Raw genomic sequence first — 21,090 nt, forward strand, 5'->3', positions numbered from 1 at the left:
TGGCCTTCGATCGACAATGTGTGTTGCAGAGTATGCAGTCTTTTCAGGCGTGATCTCTGATTTAGTGAACATCATTCATCTTAGGGTGCAAAAAATATACTTCCATGTTTCTTTGAAATAGTAATACAGCAAGCAAGTGTTTTTCTCATAAGGACATGTAATTTAGGGTTGAATGAAAGGACTAATTAGCATGATCAAAGATAAGTTATTAAGATTGTTTGTCTTCCAGTTGTCTTTGCATTCGCTTTTCTGCATTTTTCTGGCACTTGTGTTGCCTTGAGCATCCCCCAGATCATTAAATAGTTGGCATTTTCTTTTTAAATATACACTTTTACGTTTCATCTTGTATCTTTTTAGGAATTTGCAAAGATGGGTAGCTCCTACAGCTTTCTGAAATCCACTACAGGCTGAGGTACAATAATCCACGTCAGCTCTAATTTTTAAAATGTGAAATGAATTTCAAATTCTCGCGTAAAGACTGACAGAAATCCAGAGCCATACATGTTGGTTTATTAACAGATCGCTTTGGTTTATGGAAAATACGCCTCATGTTAACACTGCGAACATTCGATCTTGACAGTGACTGTGGTGTGTGTAATATCACTGGGTGCCAGAGGGGTTACAATCATGTTTTCCTCTCCCATATTCCCCTGGTTTTTGTTAGCGAGGCATCTCGGCTGTTGACAGCTAATGGAATTGCTCCTCACCTCCTGTGCATATGATCCCGCGGAGATAAGGCGGGAGATGAATGTGGAATCTGTGCTGTCAGTTGTGAGGCTGAGATGTCTTGGAAGCCGTCATTCATTTGCAGGAGAAGTGTCTGAAATGGTGGGAGCGAATCCTCTGACATGTTAGACTCTGTCTACCTGCCGGAGCCTCTGCCTGGCAGCTGACAAATGTTGATCCTACATTAACCACAATGCTGCAACGCTGTGCAAATAATGTTCTTTCAGATGGCAACCCTCATCCTCTTTATGGCTAAAACTATGCAATCCTCCCCACCTGTGCAGTTTAACACCTTTGAAAAGCAAAGGTGGAGGGGCAAACTGTCTCACACAACACAGTAGTCTCTTTATTTGGCAGTGCCTGGGAAGGCTGAGGCCTCTCGCTGCCCGAGTCGACCCAAGCAACAGCTGGTGTTCACAGCAACATTTCCTATTTCTGCCTAAGGTGGATCGTGTAACTCTCACTTTATCACCCTTAGAGGCCACGTGAAGGACAAAGCCAGCAAGCCCATAAACAAAACTAATGTTTTGATACAAGCCCCTCTGGAGATTGATAGAAGGATCCGAGGTGTTTTTAATGCCCCCTTACCACCCCTGATGCATCACGAATAATCTCCTGCCTGTACCAATGGTTTTCACCGTAGGCCGGGATCTAAAACTGTTAGCACGTCTTCCTACTTCTAGTAATAATGTGTATTAGGGGTCTGGGGTCCCTTGAGGAGATTTTCTCCATCTCCCATTAGCACAGAGTTTTAGCCATGAGGATCTTCTTACTGTGCCTGCCTCGTCCAAGGTTTCCAGCCACAGAAACTGGGGATACGCACACTGGATAACTAGACTAAGTGCTGACAGGAGCCTTATTTTCACTGTGGCTTGAAAATGAAAAGGGCTCACTCTCTGCTGTGTAATTATTAATTTTTTTTAAACACCAGAAGCACATGAACTGGATGCTTTATCAGACTGAAAATGTTGAATGTGACATTTATATGTGAGTTTCCAAGTGCAAAGTTAATCTGTCTCGAAACACAGCAAGAAGAGGCCGCTGGCTTTGATGATACTTTGCAGCTTTATTATGACTGTTCTGTGACTGCTTTATCTGGTTCATGTATAGGCTTTTATGGGACAAAAATGCAGGCGGCACGGTGGCGCAAGCAGGAAGTGTGTGTGCCTCACAGCAAGAAGGTTGCCGCTTCGATCCCCAGGCGGGGCCTTTCTGTGTGAAGTTTGCATGTTCTTCCCATGCATGCGTGGGTTCTCCCAGGTACTCCGGCTTCCTCACACAGACCAAAAACATGCTCATTAGGTTGACTGGTGACTCTAAAATTTGCCCCTAGTGTGAATGGTTGTCTGTCTTTGCATGTTGCCCTGCAATCAGCTGGCAACCGGTTCAGGGTGTGCCCCGCTTCTCGCCCATTGATAGGCTCCAGCCCCCCGCAACCTCGAAAGATATACTGTAGGCGGCATAGAAAATGGAAACTAATTATTATTTTCATTAGCACTTAATCCTTTAGTTTTCTTTATTTAATCAATTATTCTTTTAGTCTTTAACGTGTCATGAAACACTGAAAGATTGTTAAAGGGAACTCCAAATTGTCCTTTTTATCCCCTCCACAGAAGAAATCCAGATATTGACATTACAATGATAAAAATCACTAAGATGCACAACATCTTCACATTTGAGAGGTTTAAGCCAAAGAAGCGATCTTCGCCAATAAATTACATCAACAACTGCTGCTTTTGCCCAGTTGTCATGGAAACATCATTTTCTTTTCATCGGATATTCAACTACTATCTTTAACAGTATTTAATTTTAATAAAGTAGACCAGGAATGATTGTTCTGAATGTGTTGACTTTCCATATTTTGGTTCAGCTTACCAGTGTGGTACTACTAATTTATTATTTCACTAACACTAAAACGGATTAAATTACCTTACCCTTTCAGAAGTGGGACTCTTTTTTCACGTCACATCTTCGTAAATGAACATGACTTTATATAAACATGTGTTGTAAAGGGCAAACCAGCACCCTTCACACCACCTCTAATTGCCCCCTTGTGTTCATGTTCCAGTAGTAACAGTTCACTCAGATCCTGGGCTCCTATTTGTCCCTGTGGCCCATTACTGGCTACCGGCCTGGAGCCTCAGATGCACAGGCAACCCTCACTGACCTGATAACATTTATAGTTGTAATGGATTTTTTTATGCCTGTCATTAACTGGCTCAGAGATTGGAGAAAGAAATTGCTTGTACCTTTTTCTGTGGTATTTCAACTTTATAGCATTATGTTCAGATATGTCACCTTCCATCATCCCTTTTTAAGGCCTGTCCTGTCACTGGTTTTGTTTTAAATGAACAGGTCTTTTGTGCTGGACCCCTGTGGTATCTCGGACTTGTAATGAATATTTGATGATGTTGAGGAAAAGCTTTGGAAGATATAATTTCTGTCCAATTATTGGCTCTGTCTCTGCCAGACTGTTAGGGGTGATTTAGCGGACTACTTGGTAAATGTAGACAGTTTATATGAAGCTGCTCAAAATCTAATCATTTAATAATGTGGCAATAAAACGGATGTTCACTTCAGGTCATTGAGAATTTTTATTTCACAAAAACTAAGTTTGTACAAAATAACTTCAATGATGGATAAAAATATACAGTAGAAAACTGCAAAAAAAAAAAAAAAAGCTCACGTGAATGGATAATAATAAACTATTACTGCTAGTCCTGAGTTCAGGTGTGCATTTAAATCACAATCCCCAGCATCTGTACTGAGGTTGGACAATATAACAGGAACACTTCTAGCACCACCAACAGCCATTAAAACTTACCACAAAATGAATTCAACATCTCTCCCCGCGGTTTAAACAATAACTGAACATTACAACAGGTGTCACTATTATTGTGGCCACCCCCTGCAGCTTGAGCATACAGACACAAAGCTATCTCAAGTCACATGTGTCGGCCGCACACTGCTCGCCAAGTGGTACTTGTGACATTAACCAGCAATCATGTCATTTGGAGAGTATCATTGGTCCAACTAAAAGACAATTCAAGAGAAGAGGTATGTTTCACATTAAGGAAGTCATGTGGGCAAGGACGAGTGAGTGATTTTTACTGAGCGTCTGTACCTATGTGGGTTTCTCCCATCTTTATTCAAGAGCATGGTTTTTCAAATTGAGAGCATGATTCATTGACGTCATGGTCAAATTCTGTAATGCTTTACCTCAAAATCCTGCCCTCACACTCAGATGGTCCCTGCTTGTGTTTAGCTTTGCTCTGTACTCAGATATATAGTTGCTTGCACAGATGTCTTGGGCTCCAACTAGTGCTGACTAATGAAATGATCCCTGCCTCGTTGGGGGTGCCTTCGCTTTACTTCTTAGAGCGTGACTTATGGGCTGTTACTCTTTAACCGGGTTCATCCACTCTCACCCTCCACGGTTTTATAATTCTGTATATAACAAGTAAAGTGAACACATCTGAAGAGAGGCAGCTATTTTGAGTGCAAGGGCATGGTTTTGACTGAAAGCATCCAAAATCCAATGTAAAATCAATGAATCATGCTCTCAAATTGAAAGACCACACTCTTGAATAAAGATAGGGAAAAAAAATCCCACATGAGTTTTGTACTATAATGGTTTTTCAGCTCACAATATGACCTAATAGGCATTTGTGCAGGGCTGCCACCAGCTAAACTATCTACTTTATTAATCTGTTGGCCTGTAAAAGTTGGCCAGAAATCTGTGAAAAATGCCCTTGACGATTTCAGAGAGCCCATGGTGATATCTAATCTCTTGTTTTGCCAGAGCAACAGCCGAAAACTCAAATCAAATGTTTTGGTGTTGCTTGACAATTGACTAAAATGATTCATTGATTTTCAAAACAGTTGCAGTTAATTTTCTTTCAATCGATTAATCGTTGCAGCTGTACACTTGTGCTGTTTGCCCTGGGAAAATGACAGCATGACTGAAAGCCTTCATGCACATTGAGAGCAGTCGTGCTCCAAGGTGTCACACCGGCTGATGCAAAGTAAACGACAAATCTCCTGCTGTGTACCTCACAACCTTTGGCACCATTCAGTTGTTCTTCTTCTGGCTCTTTCTGTTGGGTGGTCCACTGAACTGGACAACGTTGAAATACACAAATGTTCCAAAGAAATGCAGGAAAGCAGTAGTTGACACCAACACAGGAAACAAGTCAGGCAGATGTGGTGGAGGAACCAGTGCTACACTCATAACGCTCAGGCCAGCCATGACTGCGACACTGATGTAGAACTGTAACAGAGACAGACAGACAGACAGAGTGGATATCAGTTGATTCAAATCAGAGAACAGGGACATGAGATATGACATGAGTATACTCAGCTCAAAATGACATATTACAGTGCGCAACAATCATAGGCTGTGGTGAAATGATCATGTATGAGAGGGAGATTACAACCCCTGTCTCAAAGCATGCTGCCTCTGTGACAGCTGAGCAAACTCTATCCGCTGATGAATACCATGGGATGTGGTTGAAAGCAGGAGTAAATATTTTTTTCAGCTTGGGCTTGGAAGCAGAATACTTCTGACAGAAGGCCAATCTTACAAATTGAGATGTGCGTTTTATTGTGTGAAGCACAGGATCCAGCATTTCTGTAGTTTGACCTACTCCTATCTTGGCTTCTGTAAACTGCTGAAACACCCCTTTAAAGCAGACAACTCAAGTGTCCAAGCCGATATTTTTTGCGATGATTAAATTGATATTCCATGCCAGAAACTCTTCCTCATAAACCAATGAAAAAATCTGGCACCTCGGGCTGAGAAGAAACTGTTAGCTTTTCCCTTAATTTAAGTGCAACTATAACATCAAACCAATGAATGGTTTAATTTGAAAGAGCTCTCAGATCACATTGCATATTTATCACTGGATGACTTCCATCAAATTGGTCATTTGAGAGGTGCTATAAAGAAAAGACAGTTTGAATTGAGGCCTACATAACTACTTTTTTCCTTGTTCCAGAGTTGCAAACAGAACTGGTGGTGGAGCGTGAGATCATTCATGTGTCTATTTAGGCTTTATGACCCAGAGATTAAGTCAGTGAGTAAGATGGAGGAAACACCTCATGCCCACACCCTCCATGCCAGCCCAAACCCATGAAACCTTATCGCCTTCATCGGGGCCCGCTATTTATGCTGCTTGTGTAAATAAATATATCTAGGCAAACCTGTGTTAATGACACGCGCTATAAAAAGACACCTCCTCTTAATCTCTGACACCCTACCGGTGCCCCTGTCGCTAAGGGGCTGGCAGTGCAGCCACTTCAGACGCTGTGGAAACTTAAATAAGTGATAAATAATTCTTTGGCTGGCAGCGGCTTTCATCCCCGGACAGCTTACACAGCTTACAGCGGCACATGATCTTTATTTATACAGTTGGGTATATCTTCTCACACGGTTGCAATTTAGGTCTAGTGCCACTTTCAAAGTACAGGCCACCTGGGACCCTGAAATCAGCACCCTTCTTATTACAAATGCATCAGCTGCACATCCTCTTCCCCTCATGTACAAGAGCAGACATGAACTATGAACTTAATCAAGCAGCAGTATCACTTGCACTACTGTGCACTCCTGTTCATTGAACGTCAGAAGCAAAAGGACACCATGCTTCAAACTTAAAGCCCCTGTGTGGAGGGTTGGAAAAGTTGTGATTCTGGCGACTCGTAGTGGTAGTATCAAAAATAGACACTGAGGTGGAGAGGAAGTCAAGCTACAACTGACTGTGTAACAATGACATGAATGGGCTGAACACACACAGACTACATTGGGTTTAACTGGGATTCACAGATAGTACAATGACAGATATTCTACACACAGTGGCTTTAAATTACTCCTATGGGCATTATCTGTTTGTGTTGATGGAAACAAAGATGACATACAATGCTGTCGTTCCCACCTGTGTTTATATGAATTAAGTATTCTACATAACCTTTATTTTATTAGCAACCAATTAGAGCTGCAACCACAATGATAGAAGCTACCGCCTGCTGTACGAACGTCTGGGACTGCAGACCTCTGCAGCATGTAACTGGTAGAAACAATGAATTCACATTTGCACTTAGTTAATGTGCACTTATATTGTTCTGACTTCATCTTTCACATGCAGCGTGGCTGGGGACACTCAAGTCGTGCTTTTTCCCCCCATCATTGAGACACTGCCATCAGCTGTGCAACATACAGTATCTCTCCTCATCCAGAATTTTTTTTTTTTTTTGCTCTCGAGTCCACAAATAATAGCAAATACTGAATTAAAGATTTGCAGGTTGAAAGATGATCAAAACCAGGCTAAATTTGAAAAAGGTGAAAAGTGAAAGTTTTGTAGATATGAAGGTTATGCATAATTATTGCTTCAACACCATTAAAAGTTTTATTTTTAGGACTATAAATATCAAAACCCTTCTAAAACCGTTAAGGTAACCTAAGTATCAAAAATCACACAATCAGTGTTGGGTACTGTGCTGTTAGTTATTGTACCAGGGCCAGGACTGCACTGACCTTCCATCTTACAATACGCCCCAGGTCCAGTTTTGGTAGGCAGAAAAGCAGCTTGCGGTAGGCTCCCAGTCTCAGCTCTTCCTCTGAACAGCGCTCCAGTGCAGACAGTAGATAGATGCTGAGGAAGAGGAAGGCCAGCGAGGTCACGACACAGGGCACCAGCAGACCGTCCTTCAGAAACAGAGGCACCATGCTGCACAGAGGAAGAACAATGGTGCATTTATAGTTTGCAATTCAGGCATTTTTGCTGATGTCATCGGAGCAATGTACAATAACCCCAAACAGAGCAAAAGTCCTCTTCACTTTTTATGTGCAATGTGCAACGTGCAGCTGGAGCTTTGATACAAACTTTTACAAGGGAATACGGAAATATACATAGCATGGTGGTGACGAGATTTTTATACATGTCCAACAAGACGGCATTAAGTCCGGTATCATGTTAGTTGAGGAAAGGGGCAACAGTAAACCACATAGCTGCTTTCCAGCAGGCCTGCACAAGCGGTCTGTCCCCTGGGGAGAGAAGGCTCTGACATTCATGCCAAGCTTATCTTAGTTTAGCAGAGGGGCATGGACAAGAACAACAGTTGACTCATAGTAAATCATGCGTCACAGCAGCTTGTACAAACCTATCCGCTCACAACAAAACCCTCATTCGAATTTTTACTCCAACAAAAAAGCTCCATTCAGCAGATAAATGTTTAACAATTTGGAAATACATACTTCATCAATTTAAACAGACTGGCTGCATTCTGTCCTCTCAAAATTGCTATGGTTGAGCCTCCATTCAGCCAATTATGCTAACAAAAGATGTATTTTTTATAAATGGTGGTGTCTGTATAGGATGCAGATAATGTGAGGTTAGACTGTACTGAGAAGCAGCTACAGAATGACCTCCTGTCCCTGCACAACGCGCACTTAGACAGCAGGCATGCAGACTATGCCATGTAATCCCCGCATATCCTTATACTAAACCACTCGCACAACAATTAGTGCTCCCGGAAGAATTTAACAACAGCTGGTGAAAGTTAGACACAGCATTTGTAGCACTACTTGTCTTTTCCATTCATGGTCCTCAGCTCAACCTGCAGTGTATCGTAGATACATTTAGCTTTTTAGGGATTATTTCTATGGCTCTTTTGATAGTTGACAGTGGTAAAACAGAGAAGAGGTAAAGAGATACGTGATACATGCCAACTTAGCCACCAGGTCCATATTTTTCTTGAAGTAAGACTAACTTTTTGCTGAACAGTGACCACTGGGCCTACAAGTGACAGGTATGGAAGAAAGGTAAATCATGTGCATGTAGCGTAACAGTAGCACAGGCACAAAAGACTCCTAAAATCAGTGAGCTGACTCAGTAATGTCAGTCACAAACTTGTTTTTACAGTTACACAGTTGCAGCAGAGGAGGGGTATCTGTGCATGGTTGCATGGAAGTCTGCCATTCATTAAAGAAATAGTCGACATTTTGGGAAATAGCTTATCAGCTTCAGGATGCTGATGTTGCCAGACAGCCAGCAGCAACTGCAGATAGTGACTGCCCAGCCAGGAAGCAGTTGTGCACACAACTCTCCTTACCTCAACCACAACAAAACCACAACCTGTCATTTTTACTTTTTTTTTTTTTTTTTGACAGATCAAACAAGACATAATGTGTTAATTAGTGAGCTTTAAAGCTAGGAGGTGGATTTTGTTACCTGCGGGCAGAGCCAGGCTAACTTTTCCATGTTCCCAGTCTTTATGCTCAGCTATGCTAACCAGAAAGAAGTGCCAAGCTCATGGACTTTTGAACATGCTTCATAGGCAGTGTCATCCAGACGTAACCTGCCAGGCAGTCAACATCTCTCAATAAGCAAAAGATGCAATATAGATGATTAATTTATAAAAAGAACATAGAAATAATAGAAAACCTCACCAGTAATGGCTCTAACTCAAGGTTGTGGTTCTTCTTCTTCCACATAGTCTTACCTGAATGTAGAGGCCTGCAGGAACCAAATCACTATCAAGGGGAGATCATTCATCAGGAGGCAGACAGGCCTTGAAAAGATGAAAGTTGGATATACTCACTGTGTAACACACTCTACAGTAAGTACCATTAAATATTATTTTACAGTCAGACAGGAAGTGAGGCCGTGTTAGGTTGGAGGTGGATGTGAACTGATAGCATTTGTGTATCATGTAGCTAACCGGATAGGACATCCACATGAATCAATAGGACATACATAAATTGATTACAGACGGTCTCTCACATGGCAGTCAAGTGTTTGTGACTCATTATTTTATATGACTATATGACTTTTACTTTAACTGCACTAGTGCACACTAGCAGTCCAGTAAATCTTCAATAACACTCTTTAAAAATCCAACTTTCACTCAACATAAAAAGACTTGAAAATGTTTGTTTTAAGAAATCAGAGTGTTAAGATTAGGATTTCATGGCATGTATGTGTGTATCCGAGGAGTGAAGGCTTGTTGTTAGTTGAGCCTGGTTGCTTGCGTCATTGCTAGCCCTCGCTAGTTGTACACTGTGCTCCGATGGGGGCACTTTCCACCGGTCTCTGAGCCCATAATTACAGCCAGTGCTCTTTGGCGATCCTGTTACAGCCCAATAATTGATCCTGCGCAAACAACGCCCCGAGCTGCCGCCTGCCATTCTTTCCTAATCCCTGGACATGCATTACTGATTGATTCAGGGGGACAGGTGGGAGATATAACTCAATAGTTAATAAAGCAACAATCTACCCTAATCTAGATTAATAGATGAGCCCAGATCTAGGAACCAAATCCCTCACTGTCAAATCTGTGCCAGACTTCCCTATCAACCTACAGCCTCCATGACTTTATACATATGGAGGTAAATGGTAATGAATCACATGCACGACTCTAGCTCACGTGTGCAAGTGGTGCCTTTACTCTGTTAAATATGACCCAGCTCTGACACACACCACGGCACATCATGACAATAGAGCATGATGACAGAGGTGAATAACTCCCAGTTAGCAAGTCTGTGCTTAAATAGACTGTTGCTCTACAACTCTGACAGCACAGCTGGACGATGATGTCACTTTCTAAGAACAGAGCTGCAACGATTAGTCGATCAAAAGAAAAATAATCAACTATTTTGATAATCGAATCATCGTTTCAGTCATTTCTCAAGCAAGCTGTCAAACATTTGCTGTTTGCAGCTTCTTAAATGTGAAGATTTGCTCAGACTGTTGGTTGGACAAAAGAAGCAATTTGAAGACGTCATTCTGGGCTCCGGGTTAGAGCATTTTTCACAGTTCTTTGACATTTTATAGACTAAACAATTAATAGATAGAGTGAAAAATAATCAGCATATTAATCAGTAATGAAAATAATCGTTAGTTGCAGCCCCATTACAGTGTGCATGTGTGTTCGACTCATTAACAATCATCAGGGCATGAACTGAGAACAGACGAATGGCTCCTTTGTGGGCAGAAATTAAATCTGTACTCATGAATATTTGAGATATCACTACAGGATAGAAAAAGCACCATCGCTGCTGTCGACAAATCCCCCAGTGGGACAAAACCTCAAGAAGTTACTGTTATTACCTCTGTACTTACAAAGCAGCCAAGAGGATGGACTTCTCGTGGACTTGATAGGAGAAGAGGAAAAACGCCAGAGATGAATTAACCTGAAAGGGACATTGAAATGATCAGCACACAGGCCTCGTCTTTGTAGGAGAAGGGTCTGTGCATTCGGTTGCTGTTGTTTTGGAAGCCACTTACCAAGGCCAGTTTAAACTGCCAGAAGGTGGGCTTCATCAGGAGTCTCACAGAGGAAGGTAGGACTGCCAGGAGAGTGCAGGTAGTACTGATGAAAAACAATCCACACGAGCAGTCAATTTATCTCACATCAGTATTCTCAAATGTGCAAAACAATGAAAATCCCCAGTGGGTCCTGAAGGTAAAAATAATTCCACAGCAGAAGACATGTACAGAGGAAAATCATTTTGGAGTCAATATGAAGAACTGCATTTGCACGTAATTCCAGACTCAAACGTTCATCTTTTTGTTGTGTTGCCATGGCTCCATGTGAAAACTGACGACGACCACATAACTGCTAAGCGGTCGACTATTCTGCCAGAATGCCAAAACACACAGGAACAACAGAGCAAGATATGTTTTCAGTCAGTGGCATTAGACGAGCAGATTTTCATGCAAACAAGATGTGGACTCATATTCTAGCTGTGGATCCATCTCTGTGTTATTTAGGCACCACCTGCTCCGCAAACTAAGACCTCTGCAATGTGGGAAATGACCAAATACTGGCCCCTTCCTAGGGTGAGCAGGCATTAGTTTAACCCTTCAATTGTCACCTGCTGGGGGTGTAGGCACCGGAAAATAGTGACTATGTGTGAGTGTGAATGTTGTGAGAGGTTGGACAGTGAGTTAGCTCAGGGCAGGAGGGCAACAAAGTGTTTGTGCGTCGACAGACAGACAGACACACATATAGATGGAGAGAATGATGGTAGATAGAAAGCATAATACCGGACCAGTAGTTGGTGTGTCTGAAAGCGAGTGTGTTATGCGTGTGTTATGTGTAGGGCAGGGTTTTGCACTCCGGAAGGACATGGATCACTTTTCACAGCTGATTCATTCTATGTACACAGTACACCCACACCAGAGCATTTAGCAATCTGCTCCCTGTGCCAAAAAGACAAGAGTGTTTTTCAACTGTTTGAAATGCACTACAGTCAAAGAAGTCCAACTTGATCCCCGGACTTAGCAGTCTGGCAGAAACGTGTCCATGCTGCGAACATAGGACTCCTAAATTTAGCGTGCCGGGTTATTTAAGCAGGCCCCACCATGACACAACTGCTGCATCGACCGTTTCTCACTGATTGGACAAAATAACGTATCCAAATACTTCAGAGGAACTCAAGCGTTTTCTACGCCGTCTCCGCTGCTAGCATGATAGGTTTGATTTTGTAATATCATGTCATCTAATAAAGCACATAATCCATAACATTTTTGTTACTGTTGTTTTGTTGTCACACGTTTCAATCGCTCTTTGGGTAATTCAGCTTCTCGTCACCACATTTCCAAAGACAGCTGTGACGCCATGGTCGCCCTGCTGGAATACTCTCTTCATACTTCCTTGGGCAAGTTCTGCTTTCCCAGGAAGTGAAAGGAGTGAAAACATGATGGAGGGGGTCAAAGAAAAAAAGACAGAACGACAGAGCAAAAGACAATGAAAGCTAGATGAGACAAAAGCAAACGCTTGTTATGTAGATGGAGGGATTACCTGAGGTAGATCTGAGAGTCAGTGGACAGAATGGATCTGATCTTTATCAGGATGTTCAAGCTGCACCATGTGTTGGCCACCTTATCCTGTAAACACACACACCATGACAAATTATGTTTGATGATAACACAAAAACACTTTCAAATTTAACACGTGCTTTGATGCTGCTGGTGTAAAGAGAAAGCAAATGAGTGGTATTGCTGTGAGTACTTATCTCCCAACTGAAAGTGCAATAAAAACTCCCAGGGGCATTCCAGAGGGGCCTTTGTACGTAACCCTCCATCATAAATTTACTCCCCTGTCAGAAAAAGCATCAGACTTATTTGTAAACTTGAGGACTCGAGGTCAAGTGTCAGACCAGAGAAGTTTCTGCATGACCAGCAGATATAGACCAACCACAGAGCACGAAAGAAAAATGTCAAGATGTTAAATCAGTCTCTGTATAAATAAAATGTATTAGGATTATAAGCACTAAGTTACTGAAAAACTAGAGTTGTCTTCTCTATCAATTAATCTGCCAATTATAATCTCAATGAAATGATTCGTTGTTCATAAAATGTCAGAAAGTTATGAAAATGATCATTTCCCAGAGCCCAAAGAAACGAATGACCTAAAGATTCAATTTACAATGATTCAAATGAAGAAAGCAGCAAATCCTCCCATTTGAGAAGTTGAACACAGAGAATATTTACTGTTAGAATAAGAGTTATTTATCAAAATAGTTGCTGATTCATTTTGTATCAACTAATTGATTAACTAACTCATCATTTCAGCTTTTTCTCTCATGTCAGACTGTTTCATTCTTATATTGTTTTAAGAAATAACCAGTAAAAGGCTGTCAGTGGTATGGGAGATATGCTTCAATCTTAATACCAGACTAAAAGTACTTGTGCTTTATAAGAGATGAGGAGGGCGTTGCTGTGAGATTCAGTTGATTTAAGTGCTTAAGCAGTTGTGCAGGGATCAGATGGAGGCCCAAGCCGCCACTGTGCACCACGATATCACAGGACGCAGAGACACCGGGCCTAGATCAGCTTTATGATTCCACTGTGAATGGTTTCAGTGTGTGGCCCTGTCTAGAAAAACTATTTCTGGCCTCCTCTCTCTCCTCTGTGCTACAGCTGCTCACAACACAGCTGTGTGGATCTTAATGGCAGCCCAGTCAGCAGCACCAGGCCGTCCAGCGTTGTGTTGTCTCGGCCCCCTTCCCTCTCCGCCTCCCCGCTCCAAATAACCGCTACGGGAATGTTCCTGGACGCCGCCTGAAGGCAACACATGAACGGAGGGGGGTCCTCATCGGCAAATGTATGGGGGCGAGAGCAGTGCGGCTCCTTCACCAATAAGCTAGCATGGAATTTCACAGGCAGAAGCATTTGGTGCCATTTTTGTGAGCGGGGAGCAACGTGAGACGCCAGAATGCAGCTCAGTGGGTAAACTTACAACTGCTCCCGCCCAGAAGCTGCCACGACCACCAGTCAGCAGCCCTCCTCCTCCCCACCACCCCCGTCTCACCCCTGTCCCCTTGTCCAAAGCTTCTGCTTACGTGCACAATTTCACAATTAGTTCGGGACGAGTCGCCCCGGCAGCCTCTCATGCTGTCGTCACTGAGGAGTATAGTGTCTCTCACACCCTGTGTATTATGTTTGCATCATTTCATTGAACAAATACTGCCTCGGCGCACGCTGCCATCTGCGCCCCTGGTAGAATTTTCAATTACTTCTCACATCTATGACACCTTGTGGTGGGTGCCACCTTGGGGACCGGGGACAAGAGAGGGCATACAGGGTTTCAGAAATGAGAGCTGTAAAACCTTTTCCTCTGAGCTGTCAGTCGCACACAGAAACACACTCTGTTACATTACCTGTGCTTCCCCCATCACAGCTTTCAACACCACCAACTTAAGACTTTGAACTACTCTTTCTCACAGCTCACTATCACTTTGCATTATCATCATATTTCGGTGCCTCCTCTTCTCTCAGAGGCAATGACTGACCGACCACAGCATGGAAATATGTGTGTGCATGTGCTGTGAAAGAGTCTAACACACTCATATGCTTTCCAAAGATGAAGTCGTGGGAGGCAACAGTTGTCGGATGTGCTCTGATACGCCTTTAAGTGTAGCATTGGCCCCACTCATCAGTCCATATGGCTAGAACATGGCAGTGATATGAAGTGCTGAAAACACTCAGGCCATAAATTAGATTTATCTATATCCTCCCACTGTACATCCCGAAGCCCGACACCTCCCAGAGATAGAGAGAAACTGATCTCCTGACCTTTCACCATTTTATTCCACTGTTTTCTTTGATCTTACAGGGTATCCATTTCCCACCAGCTAAGCACTGGAGGGCGGCAGGGTGTTCACCATGCTGAGAGCATGGGCCGTGGTGTAGGGCATGACTGCCCAAAGGTTGCATATGACTTTCATAAAAGCACTGGTGTTGGCCTTGTTAAAATCCCCACGTACAGAGAGCACAAACAAAAAATTCCAACCAATACAGCGATCACAAGTCACCGTACTCTCTTAAACTGGGTTACAATTTTGAACAAGTAAATGATACAAATGATATATTTATGAGAAACATGAGAAAATGGTGAAAGCACAGCCATTTACAATAAAGAGCTGATAAATAAATGGTTATTACTGCCACAAAATGAGTGAACCTGTGGTGAGAGAAAAGCCCCTCATCTGCTCTCCCAGCAAAGTCAGACCACTCTCCCTTCAGCAAAAAGAAATAAAAACACATAAACCCTGTCCCATTCCTGACCCTCCTCCCCTTCTAATATTTTTTCTACAGTCTGTAACTTCGATGACAGTAAAAATACTGACTTATGTGCATTTACACATTCAGATTTACTTAGAAACCATCCCACAGTGTTCTCTGCCTAAAGAGAAGCCACAAACCAATGTCAAGCATATATGAAATTACCAATAACCGACACAGCACCAGGCTTCAGGGTGAACAGACACATAACGGCTTCTCTGTTGGCTCACTAACATAACAAAAGATGGCATTATAGATATATAGTCGCATTTAATCATGAGTTCCCTGGGATACAGATTCTTATACGTACCGCCACAAAGGGTGGTGACAAGGTTAACCATCTGCACTAGCTCAAGGGTAAGTAAGGCTTCAATGGAAGCTATCACAGGAAATGTATGTGACCTGTATGGATCATCTAATCTCCAGGCCAAACTGCTCTAACATTAGTTAGCCTATGTATTGAACTTTAATTGATTAGCATGATCTGTCAGATCTTATCTTCTTCCACTTGTTTCTTCAAATGACATGTTGGGACTGTGCTCGTCTTAGACACTTTGAAGACAAGAGTATAAATAATTATTTATATATAAGGCTGAGTTGCAAACTCAAGCTTCCCCGCTGTGGTTTCAGGCTGACTTTTCATTCAAAAGAGTGAACTGTACCTCAAACAGACCACGAGCCACGGGAAAGACCCTCCTGACCACCTGCAGGGCCTGACTGGGATCAGACAGGAAGGGCAGCCAGCAGAGGGCAAAGGTCACCAACACAGTTGCAGCAATTCTCACCAACAGGAAAAGCCTACACGAAGATCGGGTCACACACAGAGACAGGCATCAGGACGTACAGATACACCACAATAATGAAAGACAAACATCCTAACAAACTGGATATTTCTCATTCAACCATATAAACCGTAATTCCTAAAAAACACATGTTGACATTGGTGTGTATCTTAAGTTTGTCTGTGTCTACTGGTGTTGCTCAAACAATTAGTTTACACACTGTCTGCAAGTCCTAAATTTGGGATTTGACCCTGGTGTTGAGGAATGCAGTGAAAGCCATGCATCAGCTGAAAGTCTTCAGTGTGGGTCAGGCTATCTTGTCAGCTGTAACTGTGAAGCTGCTGGTTAAGTTGCACACACAGCATAGCTGAGGAGTTTGGGCATGGCGAGAGTGTCATCTGGACATATCTTCCCCCCAGCTCTTCTAATCCAGCTCTCCATGTGCTACTAAATGCCCTTGGTACATTGTTACTAGATAAACAGACACTGGACACACCAGTAACAGCATCCAATCTGATTACCTCAGTCATTCTGCGGCTCTCCTGAGGACACCGCTCTCTTATGGACTGACATTACATATCTGCTTTGAGCACTCAGCTGACACTTGTGGGGAGTGACAAAACAATATAACCAAAACAATACGTGGTTGAACAGTCATGACTTCACAGACACAAAAATAAATCCTCTTGATTTTGTGTGCCACAAACTGCACCAGTGGTTGCTTTATTTAGACATGAGTTGTGATCTTTATTAATTGTAATAAAGTGTACTTGGAAATTTCTCCTACTTTCCTTTCTTTCAAGATTAATTCATGGGTCACACTGTATATTCACTGTGGTTTGAACTTTGACTCCATACTGTTGATTACATGTTGGTCTAGATCAGTGAATCTTAACCAGTGGTACTGGTATTCCAGGGTGTGTGTGTTTACAAGGTAAATAAAGTGCATATATAAGGAGAAAGAAAAAAACAAGCCTGAACACAGAATTCCAGGATCACTATGTCTTGTATGGATTCGTGCATGCCACAGATCTCTATCTGCAGTACAATACTATCCGACAACTACATGAAGCCATCCCATCTATCAGGGTATAGTTAAAGGTGCTTGACTTACGCTGCAGTAGACAACAGCATGTCTTAACTAAATTCCCAAAAATGTAAAGAAAAGAAAAGAAACAAAAGACACAACCAAACAGACTCACCCTCGCCCCATCGGGCCCAGTTTGATACACTTCCCCAGCAGGTAGCAGAAGAAGGGCAGGGCGTGGTACAGCTCCATCTGTTTGTAGTTGAGAGCCAGGCAAAAGGCCACAGAGCCCAACACATCCCAGCCCAGACCGAGAGCCAGAACTCCCCACAGGGCAAAACCCAGGCTCACTCCATTGTACCTGGTACGGTTAAGGTCAATATTGTGTGGAAGGTCAAGACTTTTTAAGTGGAGATAAACAACTCAGCGTGCTGATCAATTCAGCAGCTCAGTTTATACACCTTGAACTCTTTTTTGATTGTTGTATCATTCAAACATGATCTAACAGGATGGCAGGACACTGCATAAATAAAATAACTGTATTTTATTTATGCAGCTAGTGTTTCTTTCCATTTAATATCTAATAAAGGAGCATTTCCATGAAGAGCAAAGGCACATGATGCGCACATATCATTTCTTGAACAATCTTATATAATGTCAATGTGGGGCAAAATGTTCATTTAATACTTATTTACTTCACAGTGAATAAATAGCAGAAATGTATATTCAAATAAAGGATACTGGAAATGCCCGTAGTCAATGAGGATTAGTCCTGGGTACAGAAGGAAGCAGAACAGAGTGGAAACCTGGAGACAAGCAGCATTCATGAGTTGTTGGAAGGTAAACATCCAGTAACTAAAATCTAAGCTCTCAGCTGCTATAAAAGCTGGTATGTGTCTGTTGTAGCTCCTGATCTTGTAACAACTGATAGATCATTTAAGAGACAGTCTACAATATGTCCCTCTTAATTGATTGTACTGTAAATGCAGTTGTTAGACTCGCTGAAATGTGGTAACTTCCTGGAAAATTTAATAGCATCATATTATACTGCTCTAATGACTTTGTAATTCCCCAGTTTGGATGACCAGTGCTGTAATCAGTTTTAATAAGGGCGGGTTCTCAGACTGGGAGGAAAATGTGGCTCATTCTGATCTTTAGTTGAAAAAACTATTAGATGTCATGCCACACTCGGCAAGTGTGTTACCCTTTTTCTGGAGGATCCATCAGTCAGGTAGAAACAGTATAAAACCACAGCAGGGATGTATATGAACAAATCTGCCACGAGGACTGAAACAGAACAAAGAAGCACATTGAACCATATCTATCTTTGTAAATAATCACCGTATTTTCTCATGATTACCATACCTGTAGCCCTCATGAATAACTTGTGTGCTGGACTTTCATAGCCTCTGGATTTGTGGAGCTCCACCCATTCAGGGTTTATTATCTTGGCTCTGCAGGAAATTACAGGTGCCAGAATGAGACAGAGGTTTGTTTTTATTGTTTTATTTAAATAATTCATTAAATGACATGCAGGGGGACCTGCTTTTTAGATTTCTATGCATAAGATATAGAGAGCAGAAGTAGAATAGTAATGTATGTCATGTTAAAACTGGCATGACAGCATGGAAACTCCATCATGGACTTGCTCTTTTCTTCATACACTAAAGCAGAGATGTCATGTAAAAATAAATAATAAAAACTACTTACATGTAAGCACAGATCAGGCTGTGGTAGGCAGTCAGAGGAGGGTAGTCCAGACCCCAGTAGTTCAAGTCATTCTCAGTGGTGTTAAAGTACCTGCATGAGTGCAAACGCTAAATATATTTGTTGTGAAACCGAGGAAGGGTCAGACAGATTCTCAGTGAAGCGGTGTGCAGACATTTGTGTAAGATAGATATCTCATAGATGTCTCATAGATCCCTTTAAGGCTTTATGGTGCATGGAGCGTAATTGTGCAACATTGCTGTTAAATACATGAGAAATACTGCAGTTTCAGCTGTGTCACTTCTTTGGAGGTCTCCTGGGTCTTTTTACCTCTCACCTGGTGTATTGTGGTTGTGTCACTCACAGAATCTCATCTCAGAATTATTCATACATTAGTCTATTTTGATGTGTGATGATAAATGTTTCCCTATTTTACAACAAGGCTTCAAAAGCATTCAGCCAGTCAAAAGCCAAAAGAGCTCATACTGCTTTCAGGTGCCTTGGATTTCTAAAAACTTGCACCACTGAGTAAACAAATGAAGCTACGGACTGACCATTCCTGAACAGGGAGGTTGTAGGTCACTTCTTGCCAGTGTCTTTGGGCTTCATAGTCTCCAAACATGGGAGCTTTCCCCGCCCCTAGAGAAAGATGTTTCAGCTGTTAGTCTCGTGAATGGGAAACTACATCCATGAATGACGGCGAGGAAGCGCGCGCGCGCGCACACACACACACACACACACACACACACACACACACACACACACACACACACACACACACACACACACACACCAGCACAACAGGCTGACGACGACAACTTCTCTTGTGGCTGGATGCTAACTGCTAATAGCTACACTGTGACATGTGTCAAACAGCTTCCTGACAATAGTTTACAATGAAATACGCGGTAGTGTAACGTTAGCATAGAAGACAGTAGTGATTCTGTGACTGGTGTCGCCGCATGTTAACGTTAAGCTCCACGCACTTCCTACCTGAATATGAATTTAACGAGACGGCCCACCTCACAACAACGCCGAGTAACACACAAACTGACACGAGACTCCACGTCTGCATAACTTCCACCGGTAAAATTAGCTCACGGGGGAGAAATAAAAGGCACAAACCTATTCATTCAGACACTTTTTGAAATCTGTTTACATTTCCTGTACACGTCATCCAACAGCATTCGTTGCGCGTTTTCATTGGGCACTGCACGCTGACGTAGGGCTGCGAGGCTGACGCGTTCAGGAACACCTAGAGAAAGACAGAATTTTTCCTCATCCAGCCATTACTTCATATCTTAAGATAAATTTAAAAAAAAAAAACTTATATCAGACGATTAACTATAGCAATAGCAGATAGGCAAGTTTTATCTGGTAATTTTAAAGATGTAGTTACATCATCTGTGACTTATACAGTTTTTCAGTAATAGTTACAACTTTAATTTAAGATTTGTTTAAATTTCCCAGTTACTATGAATGCAACAAGAGTTGAGACAAGATTTATGACAAATTGATGGATATTGTGCATTATTAAAGGTCTATTGCTCCACTAATATCTCAATAACTTAAGGCTGATGTTGAATTCAGAGGTCAGAAGAACTTGAAGAAGCATCTGTTTTCTAGCAGCGAATGAGTATTTCCAATAATACATAATAAAGGAGGCTAATAACGCATGGAACACAACCTATACACTATTAATGATGAGTGAAATGTTCCTTTTTGTATCATTGCAAGAAGTAAATCCCTCCATTATCATACCAGGATCATAAAGAAAGTATATTTCTGAATGTCAGTTTAAATATAGGCCTGACCATGACCAATCATTATAACTACAACATACAGGCAACTTCTCCAACTATATATTTTTTAGAAAATATAAATTATGAATATGAATAAACACATGAGATATTTTCACTGTCAGAGAGATTTTGTGAATCCCGTTTCTTTTTTTGGGGAAATTAGGAACAACTAACTACAGTCATGGTGTATTCTGTCTGGTATTTTAAGTATTTAGTGAAAATGACTGACAAATGACAAATTACTACATATGTGATTGATAATTCTGGCTATTAAAGAATCAAAGTACTGTAGGCTACCTTAAATATAAAGTTCAGACAGAAAACCTTTGCCATCATTTAACTGTTGTTCAGTTTATCCTCATATATTAATTACACTGAAATTCTTGCTTTGATTACATGTTTGTCATCTATTTTTTAACCCTAATGGCAACTCACCACTGACAGCAACACCCCCTACATGTATGGAGTGAGGTGGATGAGTT

General features: G+C 41.9%; 1 protein-coding gene across 1 annotated transcript; it reads right to left on the minus strand.

Moving 5' to 3' along the window:
• Positions 1-3,299: 3,299 nt before the first annotated feature.
• alg6 (ALG6 alpha-1,3-glucosyltransferase) lies at positions 3,300-19,959 on the minus strand. The gene is made up of 14 exons (XM_070961839.1): positions 19,800-19,959; positions 19,361-19,445; positions 18,810-18,899; positions 18,465-18,553; positions 18,304-18,386; positions 17,841-17,905; positions 17,275-17,460; positions 15,953-16,088; positions 12,526-12,611; positions 11,007-11,091; positions 10,842-10,912; positions 9,223-9,291; positions 7,256-7,448; positions 3,300-4,996 (listed from the first exon to the last, which is right to left on the minus strand). Exons 1-14 carry the CDS (start codon positions 19,879-19,881, stop codon positions 4,799-4,801), a joined length of 1,518 nt encoding a protein of 505 aa, XP_070817940.1. The 5' UTR covers positions 19,882-19,959; the 3' UTR covers positions 3,300-4,798.
• Between the last annotated feature and the right edge of the window lie 1,131 nt (positions 19,960-21,090).

The sequence above is a fragment of the Chaetodon trifascialis genome, chromosome 4, assembly GCF_039877785.1.
Source record: "Chaetodon trifascialis isolate fChaTrf1 chromosome 4, fChaTrf1.hap1, whole genome shotgun sequence".
NCBI lineage: Eukaryota > Metazoa > Chordata > Actinopteri > Chaetodontiformes > Chaetodontidae > Chaetodon > Chaetodon trifascialis.